Source organism: Sorex fumeus, unplaced genomic scaffold, assembly GCF_029834395.1.
Source record: "Sorex fumeus unplaced genomic scaffold, SorFum_2.1 ptg000021l, whole genome shotgun sequence".
Lineage (NCBI taxonomy): Eukaryota > Metazoa > Chordata > Mammalia > Eulipotyphla > Soricidae > Sorex > Sorex fumeus.
The window spans coordinates 6,067,876-6,087,846 of NW_026606078.1; the positions used below are offsets into that span (position 1 = coordinate 6,067,876).

Below are 19,971 nucleotides of genomic sequence, written 5' to 3' on the forward strand. Positions count from 1 at the left end.
TCACTCCCTGAAAAAGAGAACTCTGTACCAGAGAGGTAGCACAAAGGGCTGGAACTCTGGGTTTGCAAGTAGAAGCTCCAAGTTTTAACCCTGGCATAAGCCCCACATGGTTTCCTGAGCACAGCTGGGAGTAGCTTCTGAGCATCACTGGTGTGCAACCCCCCTCAACCCAACCTGAAACACATTTTAAATGCATATGATATTAAAATACAATTTAAAAAAAGAATTTGTGGGTGAGGGCTCTTCCCAGCTCTGATCATGATTTGAACTGATCTAATCCTGAGTAACTCTTGGTAGTGCTCAGGGGACCATATGCAGCACCAGGGATAAAACCAGGGTCAACTGCAACTAAATGCAATAAAATAAAATGCCTTATCCCTTTAATCACCTCTCTACCCACTGCCAAACACAAAAGAAGTTTTTAACTTAAGGAATTGTTAAAGATCTGGCAGCTTATATATCCCATAAATTGTCAAGGGAGGGGGAATTTTTAATCCCCCCACTGAAATATTTAAACTGTTTCATATACTTAATATTATAACATATCTTAAATCAAAAATTTTAAATATGTGCAGCACTGAACTTAAGTATAATAATTCTATCCAGAGTTGAAACAAAGTATTACTTCAAGCCTGTCCTTTAAAAGGTGCATTAGTCTTGCTCAAGCCTGTTCCCTCCCTTGCACATGTAATTCACTTTCTTGAGCTTTCTCCACGCCCTCAAAGATCTATTTCCTTTGTTTCTCTCCCATCTTTTAAATTAATTTCTGTTCAATAAAAATTATCTTGCTTCAGGGTCTAGGGTGATAGTACAGTGGGTACAGCACTTGTCTTGCAAGTAGACAACCTGAGTTTGATGCCCAGCACCAACACCTGATTTCTGAAGTGGCAATAAGAGTAATTTCTGAGTGCAGAGCCAGGAGTAAACCCTGAGCATTACTGGATGTGATCCAAGTGATCCAAACACACACACACACCACCCAAAACACAAAATTCCCAAACCTATCTTACTTCCAAAAAAATAAAATAAAAAATAAAAGCCACATTAGACAAACTAAACTGAAACAAATAATACAAAAGTTATTGATATACTGGCAAAGGAACCTCAACTTCTTCAAGCTTTTCTCACTATTTGGATTCAGGAGATAGCTCAGAGTTCGAATGCATGCTCTACAAGGCAGGAGTCCCAGGTTCAATTCCGGTAGCCACATAGGCTCCCAAGTACCATTAGGAATAACCCCACCGCTAAGTGGAGACATAGCCCATGAACACTGCCAGGTGTGATTTTAAAAAACAAACAAACAAACAAAAAAATGAACCAAAAACTCTTCACTATTCACTTCTCAGATGTTAAGTTGCAAACATAGAATTCCACTTAGATTTTTAAGTTGCCTATATACACCTAGATTCTGGTATTTTTAAGATATCATGACAGTCAAGCAATCCCCTATGAAGAACTCAGCTAATCTCCTATGAAGAATAATACAAGTTTTTGTATTATTAGAATAAAAACGTGCTTGCCTAAAGAATTTTTCATCTAAATATGACTGTTACATGAGCTGTTCTAAATTGAACTCAATCAACTATTAATGCAGAAGTAACTTTAAATATGACTTTTCCCCCAGTGGGTTGTTAATAACACAAGTGATATGACAAAGAAACAAAACATACCTGCTGCCTTTCCTTCCTGAACAGGTATCTTCCATACTAGTGGAAGGAGTGTCAGGAGAAGAGTCAGGAGTTCTTCTCTACACGTTAATGTCTATATAAAGAAACAAAAGAAGCCTTCATTTTCTGAAGTGATGAGACATTAATTCCTAATACTGTATCTTAAATTAACCCTCCCCCCTTATCTTAAAAGGCTGCATTTGAGAAGCTAAGAACCAAATGAACTTATCTTAAATCCAGCTAAAACTTTTCACTGTTCAGTTTATAAACCTTTCCAGTGACAGTAGAATGTAAGAGTACTTGATGGTATTTGGCACATGCTTGATAATTTTTTTAAAAAACAGTTGTACCATGCACATTGCAAGAATTCCTCACCTATGTAAAAGCAAACTAAATGAAAAGTTAAGCCCTGTTTAATTAGCAAACCAGTTACATAAAATTACTAGAAATATGTAGTCTTCATGCAATTAAATGTAAAACTGAGAACACAACTTTCAACAGAGAAACTGACATTAATACATAGTATGAAAGTGTGAGGATTATTAGTTAAGGTAATCCAATAAATATTTATTGACTGCACACTATTTTCCACAGCACTCCCTGTCTTACCCTTTCTGAAGGATATGGTCCAATAAGCCCTGGAGAGGGTCCCTCATTTTGGTCCATCAAATATAAACATACAATTAAAGAACAATAAAAGGTATATAGTATGAATAAGTACCCAGGAGCATTATAAATATTCAGCTTAGGAATCAGAAAAGGAGCGATCATTATTAGAACTGTAGAAGTAAGAATGGAGGAGAAACTTGGAACATCCATAGTCAAGGCATTTACAACTAATCAAGATCAAATCACTTCAATACGTGAGAAGGGAGCCTGGGTGATACCATCACATTTACTGTTAGAAAGATTACTAATTTCTCTACAGACAAAAGTGGGTATAAAGAAAATGATTTGATCTGGTACAGGTAAAAAAGCAACGATACCCACAGTGACGAGACACGCAGGGCCTCACGGGATGAGGGTGGAGCCGGCCCCTTCCTCCCCATCCCAATGAGACCCTGGGTCACTGTCCAAGGACAGCCTCTCTGGTTCCTGATCAAGCTGCTTAATGGCCATGATCCCAGAGACTCAGAAACAAATCTTGAAACCCAGCGGCTTTTGGCAGAAATGCATCTGGGCCCCGCAGTACGTTACTGTCGCCGGGCCACTCTAGGGGGGAAAGGGTGCTGTCCTTCCACCTGCTCCCTCTTGGTGCCTCGGTGGCTGCCATCTGCTGGAGGCCATTGAACAGTCAGGTTTGGGCCCGCAGTGACGAGACACGGGGGGCCTCACAGGATGGGGGTGGAGCAGGCCCTTTCCTCCTGGTACCAACGAGACCCTGATCGCCGTCCACTAAAGGCCTCTCTGGCTCATGATCAAGCTGCTTAATGGCTGTGATCCCAGAGACTCAGAAACAAATCTCAGAACCCAGTGGCTTTTGGCAGAGATGTGTCCGGAACCGCAGTAGGTTACTGTCGCCGGGCCATTCCAGGGGGGAAAGGGCGCTGTCCCTTTGCCTGCTTCCCCTAGGCAGCTCGGTGGCCGTCATCCTTCAGAGGCTATTGGACAGTCAGGTTTGGGCCCTCAGTGATGAGACATGCGGGGCCTCACAGGATTAGGGTGGAGTTGGCCCTTTCCTCCCGGTCCCAATGAGACTCCGAGTCGCCACCCACTAACGGCCTTTCTGACTCCTGATCAAGCTGCTTAACAGCCATGATCCAAGAGACAAATCTTGAAATCCAGCAGGTTATGGCAGAAATCCTTCCAGATTTAATTGTTAAAATTTCGGAATTTCAAAATCTCAAGGCCACTCACTACTGCAGCCAGGCGACATCATGTTATTCATAACCAGCAATAGAAAATAAATTGTCTACTGTTGCCTTTTCAGCAGATCTTAGTGTTGGGGTAAAATCTCAAATAATATGGTGGATCTGGTGTCAAAATATTGAAAGTAATCAAAATAGAGAGAGAGTAATGTGGAAATCATCTGCCCCACAGGTAGGGGGAGGGTGTGGGATGGAGGTATACTGGGGTTTTTTGGGGTGGAGAATGGGCACTGGTGAAGGTATGGGTGTTTCATTGTATGACCGAGACTTAAACCCTAAAGCTTTGTTTAACTGCTCTCATGGTAATCCAATAAATAAAATTATAAAAAATAAAAAAGCAATGATACAGATAAGAGATGATGATAATGATAACACAAAGACTCTGACAGTAAAATTGGATAGGAGAAATATATGTAAAAATCTGAAAGAGAGGTGCATATGCTGCCTGAGCCCATGTGCTGCTTGTGCCCACGTGGCTGAGCACATGTGTCACCAGCATCTCCACTCTTTTTTTTTTTTTTAATTTTTATTAGTTAAACACCATGAGGTACAGTTGCAGACTTACAAATTTTTGTGCTTGGGTTTCAGTTATACAATGATCGAGTACCCATCCTCCACTAGTGCCCATTCTCCACCACCACTAATCCCAGTATCCCTCCCACTCCCCATGCCCCCATCCCACCCTGCGGCAGGGCACTCCCTTTTGTTCTCTCTCTCCTTTTGGGTGCTGCGGTTTGCAAAAGAGGAACTGAGTGGCAATCATGTTTGGTCTATAGTCTACTTTCAGCATGCTTCTCCCATCCTGGGTGGATCTTCCCAATACCCTTTATTTGATGCTTCCTTCTCTGTCTGAGCTGCCTTTACCCCTAGAGTGTGCGGCTGGCCTCCAAGCCATGGAGTTAACCTCCTGGTATTTATCTTGGCTATTCTTGGGTGTTAGTCTCCTATTTTGTTACTTTATGTTCCCCAGATGAATGCAATCTTTCTATGTCTATCCCTCTCTTTCTGACTCATTTCGCTTAACATGATACTTTCCATGTAGTACCACTTGTATGTAAATTTCATGACTTCATCCTTTCTAACAGCTACATAGTACTCCATTGTGTAGATGTACCAAAGTTTCTTTAACCAGTCATCTGTTCTCAGGCACTCAGTTTTTTTTTCCAGATTCTAGCTATTGTAAACAGTGCTGCAATGAACAAACAAGTGCAGATGTCGCATCTCCCCTCTTGAGATGTGTACTTTCATGCTTTCGTGTCTAATGCTGGGATGTGTGTAGGGGCTCTCTCCGTCCTTGGAGAAGCCTGGATTCTCTCTTGAGAGCGGTTTTCTCACTCTCTCTCTCTCTCCCCCCAAAAACCCTCCAAATAAAATCTATTTACTTCACAAAAAAAGAAAATCTAAGAGAGAAACGAAATGTATCTGCAGCTAATTACTTATCAGAGAGAAGAAAATATCATAAAGAACTTGAAAATTTCTGATTTTAGGCAACTAAGTGACTGGTAATGTTCAGGAAGACAAAAATTTTTAGGTGATATTAAGTGAAGTTAAAAATGATCAACTCACTTTTTAAACATACTGAGTTTGATCTACCAGCAGGATATCAGCAGCTAAAGAAAAAAAAGTGAAGTAAATAAAAAGAACTGGGATACATCAGGATAGAAGTCAAGGACCTGTGAGATTTCTTAAGGGAAATATGCAGAATAATGAGAGCAGAATAATGAAGGTAGAGCACTGAGAGCTATAGCATTTAAGACTTAAGGATGGCAGACGCTGAAGAAAAGTCTGCAAAGAAAAACTGAAAAGCTTCCCCAAAAGGAAGAACAAGAGCAATCAGACTACTACTATAATTACGTTTAAAAACGCACCTGCTAAGTATTCAGTTTGGGGATGGGAGGGAACCTGGGGTAACTGGTGGTGGTGAGGAGGGGCAGTCATTGTGAGTCCTGTTACTGTTTTTGGCGTATTGAATATAGTGAGTCACTAGGAACCTCAACAGTTTTAATGGAGTGATTAAGGTGCAAGTCAGATGACTATAGTCTGAAGAGCCAGAGAGAATGAGAAAGCAGGAACACTTACACTGTTCCTATTAGTGCCCTCGTCATAGAAAAGGATCAAAACTCTTCAAAGTGGAACCAAAGTTTTTTTTTTTTTTCCCAGAAAAACATTGTAGACGTGGGTCTTCACCTATACTGCAAACTGGGGAAGCAGCTCAAGTGGCAGAGCTCAAGCCTGGCACCTGCAAGGCCCTGAGTTTAATCCCCAGCCCCACGTGCCACACACTGCTGAGTAAAGCTCTGGCCTCAAGCACTGCTGGCCTAGGCCCTATAGAAAAAAAGAAATAAGCAGAACTGTAACCACACATACTGTTCTTGCAACTCCCCTATCATCTTCCCTCCATCTGTCAAACACTAACTTCAGTCTTTGTTTTTAGGTAGGGCACTGTAGCACTGTCCTCCCATTGTTCATCAATTTGCTCGAGCAGGCACCAGAAACATCTCCATTGTGAGTCTTGTTACTGTTACTGTGAGTCAGTTCTTTTAGGTAGGGAGATATCTCTAAATCTTCAGTAAAATTAAGTTTCATTAAGATTTACTTCCAGTGGAGCAAACAACTGAACAGTTTATGTCTAAGTGCCCATTTTCTTCTTCGACCCATTCAATCCATACTTAGGAAGCCCCTACTTTGTGCAAGGTATTTTGGGTTATTAGTGAATAAGAAAAATTATATTTACATCTTCACAAAGCTGAGCATTCTAAGAAGGAAGACTGAAAATAATATGGAGAAAAAAGAAAATATCAGAACACTTAATGAGGAAGTAAATTAAACAGGGAAGGGGAAGGGGCTACTGAGTGATAAAAGGGAAGAAATTTAGAGAGACTAGGTTTTCTCGTAGAACAGTACACAAGACAGTGTGGCTGGAGCACAGCAAGTGAGGGGAGTATTACAAACTGTAGCCCGAGGGTTTAGGTCAGTGAGGTGGACAGTAAGAAATCTAATGTGATCTTCTAGGGCATTCGGAGAATTTCAAATTCATTTCTAAACATGAGAGGAAACTTCCAAATATGCTTCCCAGTCTTCTATCAACAGAAGAACTCTAGTCCTTTACCATCACATCTCTTTTCTGCCACCCTCTGTCCCAAAATATACTTGAATGGTTTAAGAAACATGATCTGTAGCAATAACTGAAAATTCTTGACACAAAATGAGCGTTATATAAAAGGGTTCATTTCTATGTGCTTTACTTAAAAATTAACAACATCCCCATGCCTAAGTTCTATTCAGCGTGTAGTTCAACGTATTTTTAAGGGTACAACAAAATGTGTGTGGCCTTTCAAAAATATAAGCTAATTTTTGCCAAGTTCTCCTAATCTGCCTTTATTCTGGAACTAAGAACATCCTAATGAGCCAGGAAGAAACTGCAGGGTGTGTGAAGTGCCTCAGACATGCTGTCCTTATAATACTGCCCTTCACTACAACAGTACACTGGCAAACTATCACTGCTATGTGACAAGATCCTACCTCCAGGCCTAACACAGGGGCTCAACTTCTCTCACTCCCAGTGAGCTCATGGCTCCCTCCCTACTGCTGAAGCAGAACTCCTGCATTAGCTCTTTTGTGAGGCTTTTCCTTACATATCAACTCAAGATTACTGTTCTTCTCCACTCAGAGCTTCATTCCTGTTGCACCCAAAGGGGATTCATTTTGGGAAAGAATGAGTTTTCAAAATACTGAGACTGAAGCCAGTGCTGGTTTTGTTTTTCATGCAAGAGGAGGATACCCCTTAGTTCACACACTGCTCAAAAATACAATAGGGGAGGAAAACTATTATTATTTTATACCCAGTCACAATAAGTCTGGAAACAGTGCTGGCAAGGCTGTGGTAAGAAAGGAACCCCCATCTACTATTGCTGGGAATGTCACATGATTGCTATGGAAAGCGATATGGAGATCTATTTTTTTCAAAAAAGTAATAGAACTACCATATGACCCAGAAATACCACTTCTTTGCTGGCATCTATAAAAAAAAAAACCCACAAAAACACTCATTCAAGAGGATTTATGCATACCTATGTTCTTCGCCACACTTAGGACAGCAGTTAAGATATGGAAACAACACAAATGCCCAAATACAGAAAAATGGATAAAAAGCTGTAGAATATATACACAATGGAATACTTTGCAGCTTTAAGAAAGAAAAAAAAAACATGCAACTTGCAACAACATGGATTAAACTAAAAAATAGGTTGAGTAAAGTCAGAAAAAAATGGGAGACATACAAAATGATCTCTCTCATATGTGGGATTTAATGATATATAGCAAGGTAGTAATATAGGGCCAAAACCAACACAATTGAAGAACTGATGGGGTTTGAAAGACATGGGGTCCTTGGGAGAAGGAGGTAAGTACACTGGTGATGGGTGTGGTGTATGAACTATTCATGAGAAACCATCATTAATAGTACTGAGAATCATAATTAAAACTTTTTAGTTAAAATTTTAATTTAAATGGGGGAGGGGATAGTATGGCAGTTAGGACATATGCCAAGTGTCTTATGTACAGCCGTGGAGGGCCCTGAGCATCACCCACTATAGGCTTAGCGAACCCCTGCACTGCTGGGATGGCTTGAGTAATTCATGGTACTACTGGGGACAACCAAGAAGCACCATATCCTCTGGCCCTTGCACTGATCCACCAGCCTGCTTGGCCAAGAACTGCCAGTGAGCTTCCCGAGGCCTCCTATGGAGCACATATTGGGAAGGCCCACCCCCACATTACTCCTAAACAGCTCTGAATCATTGTTATGAGTTTCTTAATGAGCCCCTCAATGACCATTTTCCATTTTCTGGTTAAACAAATAAGCCCTATTAATATTAATTGATAAATTCTATTATTAAAATGGTTAGAAGTAGATTAGCGTTTGCCTAGGGCTGAGAGGTATCGGTGGGATAAAGAATGGCAGCGAAAAAGCCTCAAACAGAAACCTGAGATGATGAAAATGTTCTAGAACTGATCATAGTTGCACATAAATGCGACTACACTAAAAACCAATAAGCTGTATATATAAAATTGGTTTAATTCTATTAAAACTGAAGTATAACTCATTAAAGAGACTAGAACAAAGAGATACTAAAATTCTGATTGCAGTTAATTGGCATCTATAGAGCTTGAGAAAACAGATGTCATTTATTTACTTTTTAAGTTTACAAACCATGTATCTATCAAGATTAATTTCCAAAGTATATAAATATTTGGTAGAAATTAGAGTAAAAATAACCTACTAACACAACTAAGAAGGAAAGACTTTTATGTCTACAAATTTTTTTGGTTTATTATTTAAAATTTTTTAGTTAATTACTTTTTTTAGAGCAATACAAAGCCATTCATGGTTGGATTTCAGTCATACAGTATTCCAACACCCATTCCTCCACCAGTGAGTGCATGTTTCCCAGCACCAGTATTCCCAGGTTTCCTCCATCGCCCCCCACCCCAACCCCCTCTTTGGCAGGCACTTTTCTTCCTCTCCCTCCCTCCCTCCCTCTCTCTCTCTCTCTCTCTCTCTCCCCCTCCCCTCTTCTCCTCTCTCCCCCCTCCCTCCCACCCCTCTCTCCCCTTCCCCTCCCCTTCCCTCTCCTTTTCCCTCCCCCTCCCTCCTTTTGAGCACTGTGGTTTGCAATATTAAAAGGTAAAGGTAAAGGCCCTCCCGTTGTTCGTTGATTTGCTCGAGCAGGCCCAGTAACATCTCCATTGGAGAGTTTGTTGTTACTGTGTCTGGCATATCGAATACGTCACGGGGAGCTTGCCAGGCTCTGCCATGCGGGCGAGATACTCTCGGTAGCTCTCCGAGAGGGGTGGAGGAATTGAACTCGGGTCGGCCATGTGATATTGATACTGAAAAATTATCAAGAATATCCCTTATCTATGTTTAACACTCAGATCTTGTCCAAGATGACCATTCCCAGCTATTATTGTCATAGAGGTCTCTTCTCTAGCTTACCTCTCCTTAGCCCCACTCACACTTGTGGTTAGTTCCAACAACTGACCAGTCCTCCTAACCCATTTTCCCTTGCCATGGATATTCTTTTATATATATATATATATTTATATATACATATATACACACACATATATATACATCTTCTACTTATATATACCACAAATGAATGCAATCATTCTATATCCTTTTCCTTCTGACTCATTTCACTCAGCATGATACTCTTCCGTGACTAATAGATGTTAACTAAAACATTATCTAACCACATTAGTTATTCTCCTGAAAGTAGATGGAAGACATTTTCTTTCATCAATTAAATATCTGTGGGGCCAGGAAAACAGAATAAGGAAGTTTATGGCATGCCCTGGGACCCAAGTTCAAACCCCACCCTCACTGGCTCCCTGAGCCCACTGGGTGTGAACTTTTGGGCCTAGGAAGCATAGAACTGTCAGTGCAAGCACTGACCTGTCTGTCTGACTCAAGTGGCTAAGGACCATCAGTGGCCCTGGGGCCCTCTGTGCACTGTTTGGGAGGCACCTCCCAAATAAATTTATGTTTATTTTCAACTAAAATGAAATAGATAGAATTCACATTTAGGCTTTAAGTTAACCTTGGCTAAGTTAGTAAATGTGTTTTGGATTTCAGTTTTTTATCTGTGAAAGGTTAGAATTAAAGTTAGCCTTAAAATTCTATAATGTCTCCTATAGTATTATATAGTTTTGTATGTACTATGTTTTTATTCTAGTATCCAGGTCAGATAATTATGATCAATAGTAAATATAAATGATTATGACTAGGAAATATGGTAACAATAAATCAAAACACGTATGGCTATAGCATACTTCAAATAAACAGAAATATATTTAAAAAATAGATGATATAAGCTAAAGGATAGCAATTATTAGTTTACACAAAGGGTTCTCTTTTTTCCACTCCTCAATTAGCAAGCTCCCTAATATAACTGACACTGAATTTTTAAAAACATATTTGATATTAAAGTATATATTTCTCAATTGCAATCTTCTAACAATAATCACTGATATTAAGCTAAAAGGTATAGCATAAAGGAAAACCATTTAAGAAGAACCAATTTAGGGTTTTTATAGTTCTACGATATTTCTGACATTTGAAAATTTTCCAAGTAAATAATATTTTATAAATGCAACTAATTTTCCCTGTTGGGTAATGTGAGAGCTTCTCAGAATCTGAAACTGAGAAGTTATATATACATATCTATAATTAGGTATACAATATCAATAAAATATTTAACAAGAAAATGTTACCTGATTAACGATAGAATTTAGCTTAGTAAGTAACAGAAAACCTCGGCCATGAACCAGGTATTGTCCAAGGGTTGCCATGTGTGTCTCCTCCTCCTCTTCCTCCCTGGCCTCCACCCTCTGAACCACCGCATTGCAAAGCCGGTTGACATCAGTCAGAAATTCACGTGCCAGTGAGTTACTGTCAGTGCTCATGACCGAGCTATAAAACAAAAAATACAAAAAATATTAGAAAAGCCTACATTTAAAAACTTTGTGGTTAGGTCTTTATTTTTAACTAAACATTGGCTTTAAATTACTGGGACTTAACCCTGTATTTTTGACCTCTCGTCTGAACCAAGTGAAGGATTTCTTAAACATTATTGTACAGAAAAAAAAAATCAGTCTGGCTCTGCAATGCTCAAGCACAATCAAAACTGAATACATGAAGGCATGGATACAGAAAGTGGTGGCTCTTCAGGTAGATCCTGTCTGTCTTAAATAGACGCACATACAATTAAAAGAAAACCGTACTATTCCTGTTTACATATTTTAAAAGATAAAAGCATCTTCTAACAATACAAACTATTTGCATTTGTAGAACTCACAGCTCCAAATACCCCCCTCCCCAAACACCAGAATTCAGTTACCAGAGGTAACTGAACTAAAATAAGGATGTCCCATCAGATAAATTAACATAAAAAATTTTAGCAACCTAAGTTATGCCAATTCAATTTTTAACTAAACACAAATCAAATCAAGACAATGTAACATTTTTAAAATTAAGAAAATAGTAAGGGAAAGTATACAAAAAGCTGAAAATAAAAATATATTTAAAAATGTATAAATATTCAGAAAAGAAAAATCCCCAAAGAGCAACAAAGTCCCAAAGAGTTTCATAACAGTTTAAAATTAGGGTTAAAAAGTAATACTGACACATTCAGTAGTCTTTATAATATTTTTTCACTAGGAGAGCTTAAATTAAATGTGTATCACAGACTTTTTCTGTACTCACTGTCCCTACTGAAAAAGCAACTGTTTGTATGACAATGCCCATTGCAAGAGGAACAGCCAGTCTCTGTAATCAACTGAACTCCACCCGATTCAGCAAACAAACATACAGATCAAAAAATACTGCTTCACATGGTGCAGCTTTCTAAGAGGTGGTGGGCCAATCAGGGATTTTTATTTCCCTCTTGCACAGAAATTTAAATTAAAAGAAATACATAAGTTGATAAAATGAAAAGTGACATTGTTGTCATAATGAGGTCATTGAGCCTCAGAAGAAACCAATGAGGTGGCAAAAATTCAACAAGATGCAAAAAGAAACAGATAAATATGAAAGGGAGAGCACACAAATTCCTACTACTCTTTTCCTTCCTGTACATTCTAGAGCCTGATAGTTTAATTTCTGGTTCCTATTAGACTTCTAGGTATTATTTTAACAATCCCACCGTTGTAAAAATAAAAAATAAAAATAGAAAAATCACAATCATTATCTAAATATAGAGCAAATATATATAATACTGGTTCTTTGTAAGCTTTCACAAAGTAAAAGAAACCAACAAATAACTTACTTATATTCCATATTTAAATTTATTAACTTATTTTCCTAATCTCACTAATTTTTAGATACATATTTAGTGCTTCACAAAAAAAGGGGGGGAGGTTACTGACAATTAACTCTAACACAACACTTCCTTAAAGTTTTCCACATAAAATTGCCTTCCTCTATTTAAGATGATCTACCTTGCAATATTTGTCCTTTTGGGGCCATTCCCAAAAGGTGGTGGTGCTCAGGGGACCATACAGTGCCAGGGACTGAACTCAGGGCTCCTGTATGAAAAGTTTGTGCTCCAGGCTTTTTTTTTTTATTAGTGAGACATCATGAGGTACAGTTGCAGACTTACAAATTTTTGCACTTGGATCTCAACCGTACAATGATCAAATACCCATCCCTCCACCAGCGCCCATTTCCCACCACCACAGATCCCAGTATCCCTCACACCCCCCATCCCCCCCATCCCACCCTGCCTCTCTGGCAGGGCATTCCCTTTTGTTCTCTCTCTCTTATTGGGTGTTGTGGTTTGCAAAAGAGGCAATGGGTGACAATCATGTTTGGTCTATAGTCTACTCTCAGCATGCTTTTCCCATCCTGGGAGAATCCTCCCAACACCTTTATTTGGTGTTCCCTTCTCTATCTGAGCTCCCCTTTCCCCCAGCGTGTGTGGTTGGCCTCCAAGCCATGGTGTGCTCCAGGCTTTTAAGCAATCTCCCCAGCCTTCTACAAAACACTTCTTACAATATTACTGTTCTTAGAATCTTCTTCCAAAAATGCCAACATTATTCTATAAGCTTTGATCTTGGTTCTTTCTTGAACAGCCCAAAACTTTCAAAAAAATAACCAGGCTACAACCAGGCTTAAAGAAACTTTGGTACATTTACACAATGGAGTACTATGTAGCTGTTAGAAAAGATGAAGTCACGAAATTTACATACAAGTGGTACTACATGGAAAGTATCATGTTAAGCGAAATGAGTCAGAAAGAGAGGGATAGACATAGAAAGATTGCATTCATCTGGGGAACATAAAGTAAAATAGGAGACTAACACCCAAGGATGGCTGAGATTAGTACCAGGAACTTTGCTCCATGGATTGGAGGCCAGCCACACATGCTAGGGGAAAAGGGAGCTCAGATAGAGAAGGGAGCACCAAATAAAGGGTGTTCGGCGGATCCTCCCAGGATGGGAGAAGCATGCTGAAAGTAGACTACAGACCAAACATGATTGTCACCCATTGCCTCTTTTGCAAACCACAACACCCAAAAGGGAAGAGAGAACAAAAGGGAATGCCCTGCCACAGAGGCAGGGTGGGATGGGGGTGTGGAGGGTGGGAGAGATACTGGGATCCGTGGTGGTGGGAAATGGGCACTGGTGGAGGGATGGGCATTTGATCATTGCATAATTGAAACCCAAGCATGAAAATTTGTAAGTCTACAACTGTACCTCATGGTGCCTCACAAATAAAAATTAAAAAACAAAACAGAACAAAACAAAACAAAAAAACAACAACCAGGCACATATATAAACAGATTAGACAAAGTACTAACAAATATGTAACACAACTGAAATGAAACTGGCCTGAAGAAACTAAGAGCAACCATTAAAAAAATAAACTAGCAGAAATCTTAAAGATGAAAAATACAATTACTGAACTGAATGATTCAATGGAGAATTTCAAATGAAAACCTAATGCAGAAAGATGATCATGAGGACATATAAAATTACCCAGAGGAGAGGCCCAGGGATGCCAAAGGCAGAGAGCCTTCTTGGCATGCATGAGGTCTTGTATTTGCTCTTGAACACCATTTCACATTGCCAAATGCAATCCCTGCACAAGTGTGACCCGCAGTGTAGTAATACATTGACATCAAAGTTATTTCCAGAAAAAATAAAGTGATAAAGATTAGGACAAAAATAAGTAAAAGAGAATAGAAAAGAAATGAAAAAATTAACTAAACTTTAGCTAAACTAAGAAATGAAAAATGAGAAAGGATTCATATGAAAAGATTATAAATGAATTATAAAATTATGTATTTATATAAACATATTTATATAAAATAATAAAAAATTGTAAATGAGGAGACAGTACAATGGACGCCAAAGTAATTCAAAGAAGTACAATAGGCTTTATTTACCAACATAAGGATTATCTAGACAAAATGGAGGAAGAATTATTAGTCCAAAAATAAGCCATCCTTGGGTGTTAAATAAAAAAATAATTCCTCAAAAAATAGATTCAAAGTCTTCCAATGAGCAAACCTTAGCTTCACTGGGAAATTTTCTTGTCCTTGACCTGCTGGAGGATCAAACCCAGGTCTCTTACACGTGACTTTTAACAAACATTTAAAGAATTAACATTGTTCCCAAGGTCTTTTAAAAAAATGGAAAAAGAAAGGAATACTCCCAATTTTTATGTAAAAGGTCAGCATAATTCTGGTACCAAATAAAAATATACACTGCTAGGAAAGCCAAAGGCCAATATCCCCAAAGAAAATATGGATGCAAAAATTCTCAACACAAGGACACCAAATTCAACAACACTTCACCATCGTGAAGTGGGATTTAACCTTGGAATGCCACGATGTATCAATAAATGCTATCAAAAATGCAAATGAATCAATGCGATGTATCACACTGATATAACGTAGAAAAGAATCACATAATCTAAAAAAAATAGACAAAAATGACAAAATTTAGCACCCATTTATAGTAAAAACTCAACAAATTAGGTATATATTAGGAACATATCTCAATATTATAAAGGTTGTAAGTAACAAGCTCATAGCTAATATCCTATTCGGTGGTAAAAGATTGAAAGCTTTTCCTCTAAAATTGGGAACAAGTCAAGGATGCCCACTTTGACCTGTCTTATTCAACTCAGTACTGAGGGTTCTACCTAGAGCAATAAGGTAAGAAATAAAAGGAACCAGAATTGGAAAATCCTAAAGACTCAACCAGTGTTTAGATCAAAACAATGTTTGATCTAAATAATGAATTCAGTAAAGTTGTGAACAATGAATTTAATATGTAAAAATTCATAGTATTTCGATACACTAAACACAAAATTTCTGAAAAAATAAATTTATTTTATAATAGTATCAAAAACCAAAAATATTTAGTTCAAACTTAACTAAGAAGTAAAGGTCCTCTACACTGAAAGAATATTATTTAGCCATGAAAACAAGGAAATTCTACCATTTATAGGAATATGGATGAACTTTGAAGGCATTATACTAATTGAAATATATCAGAGGAAAGGAAATGCAGATCTCATTTTATGTGGAATATTGAGAGAGAGAGAGAGAGAGAGAGAGAGAGAGAGACATCATACTTGATATTTCCAGGGAGAGTAGCACTGTCATCCCATTGTTCATTTATTTGCTCGAGCGGGCACCAGTAACGTCTCCAGTGTGAGACTTGTTGTTACTGTGTTTGGCATATCAAATACGCCATGAATAGCTTGCCAGGCTCTGCCCTGCGGGCAGGATACTACTGGTAGCTTGCCAGGCTCTCCAAGAGGGACAGAGGAATCGAACCAGGGTCGGCCACATGCAAGGCAAACACCCTACTCACTGTGCTATCTCTCCAGTCCTTAGGGAGAGAAGAAGAGGAGAAAACTGGGGAGAGAAATCTAAAAGTACAATTTCTAAAAGATAAATACCGTAGGGGTATTACATCCAACATCATGATTCTAGCCAATACTGCTCACTGCTTTATGTCAAATAGAAAAGTCATTAAAAGATTAAATCCTACAAGTTCTCACCACAAAAAGATTTTTTTCCTTATGTTTTAGTTTTATTCATATGAGAAAAATTCTAATAAAAGCATTACTATACATGCAAAAAATATATGTTTAGACTGATTTAAAATGTACATTTTAATAGTTATATAAATAGGGTACTATACATAAATAACCTATTCTTGCTCTGTGTCATTTAGATAGTCATTTAGACATTTTGGACAATTTTTTCAGTCTCCTTTTTCTAATAGCTACATGGCATTTTATAGATAAATCTATGATGCTACCTACTGCATATAGTTCATGGCTTTGATGTGCAGCTAATCTCTCACTGCTGAATATTTCTTGGTGTAGGGGGTGGGAGGGTTGGGTCACACCTAACAATAATCAAGGCTTACTCCTAGCTCTGTGCTCAGGGATCACTCCTGGACATCACCCCTGGGATCAGCCTCATCCTGAACTATGTCTCTGGCTCTAGTTCTAGTTTTTAAAAATAATGAACAAAGCTGAAGAAAACATCCTTTCATGCACATTTATCCTACTATGTCTTTAAAGTTGGAATTGCTGTTATATAATAACTCTAGATAATAGGTTTTATGTATTTCTTTTCAGGTATTTTTTTTTACACCTAGAATTAGAATTTATTTATTTTTTTGATGGTGAGTACTTTTACTTTTTATTTATTTATTTTTTAATTTTTATTAGTGAAACTCAGGGTTTTTTTCCAGGATTTTTTTCAGTTTTTGCCATTATTCTGAATGGGATTTTGTCTTCATTAGCGATAGCACAGCGGGTAGGGCGTTTGCCTTGCACGCAGCCAACATGGCTGACCTGAGCTCGATTCCTCCGCCCCTCTCGGAGAGCCCGGCAAGCTACCGAGAGGATTCGATATGCCAGACACAGTAACAACAAAGTCTCCACTGGAGACGTTACTGGGCCCGCTCGAGCAAATCGACGATCAATGGGAGGGCCTTTACTTTACCTTTATATATTCTTATCTAGAATAGAACACTGGCATACATGAAATATTTGTTTGATACAGCAGTCATGATCCACACTCTTACTGAACTCATATTTTCTTAGAATATCCTACTATAAGAGCCTATTATCAAAAAATAACTAATTCTAAGCTATCCTTTTTACTGTTCATACAGTTTTCACTGTTTTGTCTACATGCACTAGTCAACACTAACAATATTTAAAAGGGTGACAGAGGCACTCTGGAATTGTACATTTCTCCCTACTCCTCTAAGGAGAATTTTGAATTTAATTGAGTGTCGTTCAGTCATTCTGAATGTCATCCCTTTTTAGTGATTCTGAAAGAAATTTAAAGATGGTTGTATGGTATTTTCAATATTTTTAAAATATTTCAAATATCCAGAAAAGAAGGCTATGTAAGATGAAGTTATAGCTAAAACTAAGATATAACAAGTATTAACATTACTCTATGTCAGTTTGTGTGTAAACTATATAGAATTGTATCCTAACTATACCTCCCATACCTCCTTCCCTTCCCTAGCCAGTATTTATCATTTTCATGTGTTATTATTTTATATTTGTAACCATAAACCATTTTGTACTATTTTACATATTTAAAATATTTAAAAATCTTTTACAGCTTTGTTTTCCCTTTTCAACAGATTCATTCCTTTCAACCACTGTGCAATATGCCATTCAGTGAGTTTACATATCCAACTTTATTATAGAAAGTTTAATTGTTTTTACTTTAGAGGATAATTAATGTCACGCAACTATAAAGCCTTGAACAGAACATTATTTGTATAAGTATTTTGACGGTTAGTATTTATCACACTAAATACTTACCAATCTTTCAGTTCTTTAGTAACATTTAGAATCTTGGTTTGAACTCATCAGTGGGGTGAAACAAATATTAAAAAAAAGCTTCACCTACAAAAACAAAATAAACATATTAATGCCTATAGTAAAAAGCAAATGATTTAAACAAATGTATTCTGATATAAAAATACAATAACCAATTCTTCATATTTGGTATATGAAACAGTCCACAAACTTTTTTTGTGTAAAATTATAATTTTATCCATATTTCAAAAAATCATTAAAAATGGTGACCTTTTTCAGCTGAAAATTGTTTTTCGTGCAGACTTTTTTCTTGCCTCCATGGTGTCTTCTACATGTTTATATCCATTACTCAAAATTCAAATGTAGTGTAACAGAGTATAAACAGAAGAAATTATGACAAAGCACTGACCATAACCCATAATTATTTTTTGGATTAGAAATATATGCATTTAAGCTTGCGGCAGAAAAGTGAATGGACCATTTGTTAAACTACGGCACCATGCCTCCCCAGGAGGGAAAGGGTGTTGCCCCCCCCCCCACCCCCCCCCGCAGCAAGGTGGCCGGTGACTCAGAGCTGATTGGAAGCCAGGTATGAGCCAGCAGTGATGGGGCAACTGTAGTCTCATGGGATGGGGGATGGTACCAGCTCGTCCTTCATGCCCTACTGAGGTCATGAGTTGCCCCCCACAAGTGGCTCTCTGGCATGGCCATGGCTCCAGAGGCAAAAGGACTTAGTCCAGAGCCTGGCAGCAGCTTGCAGCAGAAAAGTGAATGGGCTATGCGTTAAAACTACGGCGCCATGCCTCCCCGGGAGAGAAAGGGTGTTGCTCCCTTCCGCCTTTTTCCCCCCTGGCAGCAAGGTGGCCGCTGCCTCAGAGCTTATAGGAAAGCCAGGTCTGAGCCTGCAGTGACAGGGCAACTTCAGTCTCATGGGAAGGGGGGCGGTACTGGCTCGTCCTTCACTCCATACCGAGGTCACAAGTTGCACCCCCAGCGCCTCTCCAGCACAGCCATAACACCAGACGTACAGAAACCAATCTCATAATTATCTGGCTCTTTGCAGAAATCCAAAAGCGCAGCCACGTGACATTATATAATTCTCATAACCAGCTATAGAAAACAAAGTATTTCACAATGCCTTTTCAGCAATTTTGATTGTTGGGCGGGGGCAGGGCGGGGATTCTAAACAACAATGGTGCATCTTTTGTCGAAATAATGAATGTAATCAATGTAGAGAAGAGTTAAGTAGAAATCATCTGCCTCACAGGCATTGGGAGGGGTGGGAAGGGGAGTATATTGGGGTTCTTGGTGGCAAAAAATGAGTACTGGTGAAGGGAAGGTGTTTGATCATCGTATGACTGAGACTTAAACCTGAAAGCTTAGTAACTTTTGCCACAGTGATTCAATAAATAAATATAAGAAGAAAAATAAACAAATAAAATGAAAAAAAAGTAAGGTGAAGTTCATGCCCAATTCAATCAGTTAATCAGTGGCTGAATAAATAGCAGTATTCCTACATAAAATTTTTTAAATGATTTTATACATATTTAATAATGAAAAAAATAAAAGAAATATATGCATTTAGTTTCTTGAATATTTCTTTCCCTTCTTTTTTTTTTTTAATGAATCACCGTGAGATGCAGTTACAGACTTACAAACTTTTGTGATTACGTTTCAGTCACACAATGATGGAGTACCCATCCCTCCACCAGTGCCCATACTCCACCACCACTGTTCCCAGTATCCCTCCCACCACTGCCACCCCTTCCCACTCCCTGCCTCTGTGGCAGGCACATTTTCTCCTACTCTCTCTCTCCTTTTGGGTGCTATGGTTTGCAATACAGGTACTAAGCAGCCATCAATGAAGTAAATGATGGTTAAAGGGCTCATTTGGAATGGGAGATGCGTGCTGAAAGTAGACTAAAATTTTTAAAGAAATTTGAATATGAAGAAAGTAGTCCACAAAATTTTTGAATCTCAACAGAACATTAAAAAAAAAAAGTCTCAAAAGTAGGGGCCAGAGTGATAGTATAGCAGGTAGGGTACTGACCTTGCATGT

At 38.4% G+C, this 19,971-nt stretch overlaps 1 protein-coding gene across 1 annotated transcript in view; it reads right to left on the reverse strand.

Annotated features, from left to right (window-relative positions):
- LYST (lysosomal trafficking regulator) overlaps nucleotides 1-19,971 on the reverse strand; it is a 234,708-nt gene that overhangs the window by 166,286 nt on the left and 48,451 nt on the right. The window contains exons 3-5 of the mRNA XM_056113655.1: nucleotides 17,916-17,999; nucleotides 10,814-11,012; nucleotides 1,671-1,761 (exon numbers count right to left, since the gene is read on the reverse strand). Coding sequence (XP_055969630.1) covers nucleotides 1,671-1,761; nucleotides 10,814-11,005 — 283 coding nt within the window. The 5' untranslated portion in view covers nucleotides 11,006-11,012; nucleotides 17,916-17,999. The remainder of the gene's footprint in view (nucleotides 1-1,670; nucleotides 1,762-10,813; nucleotides 11,013-17,915; nucleotides 18,000-19,971) is intronic.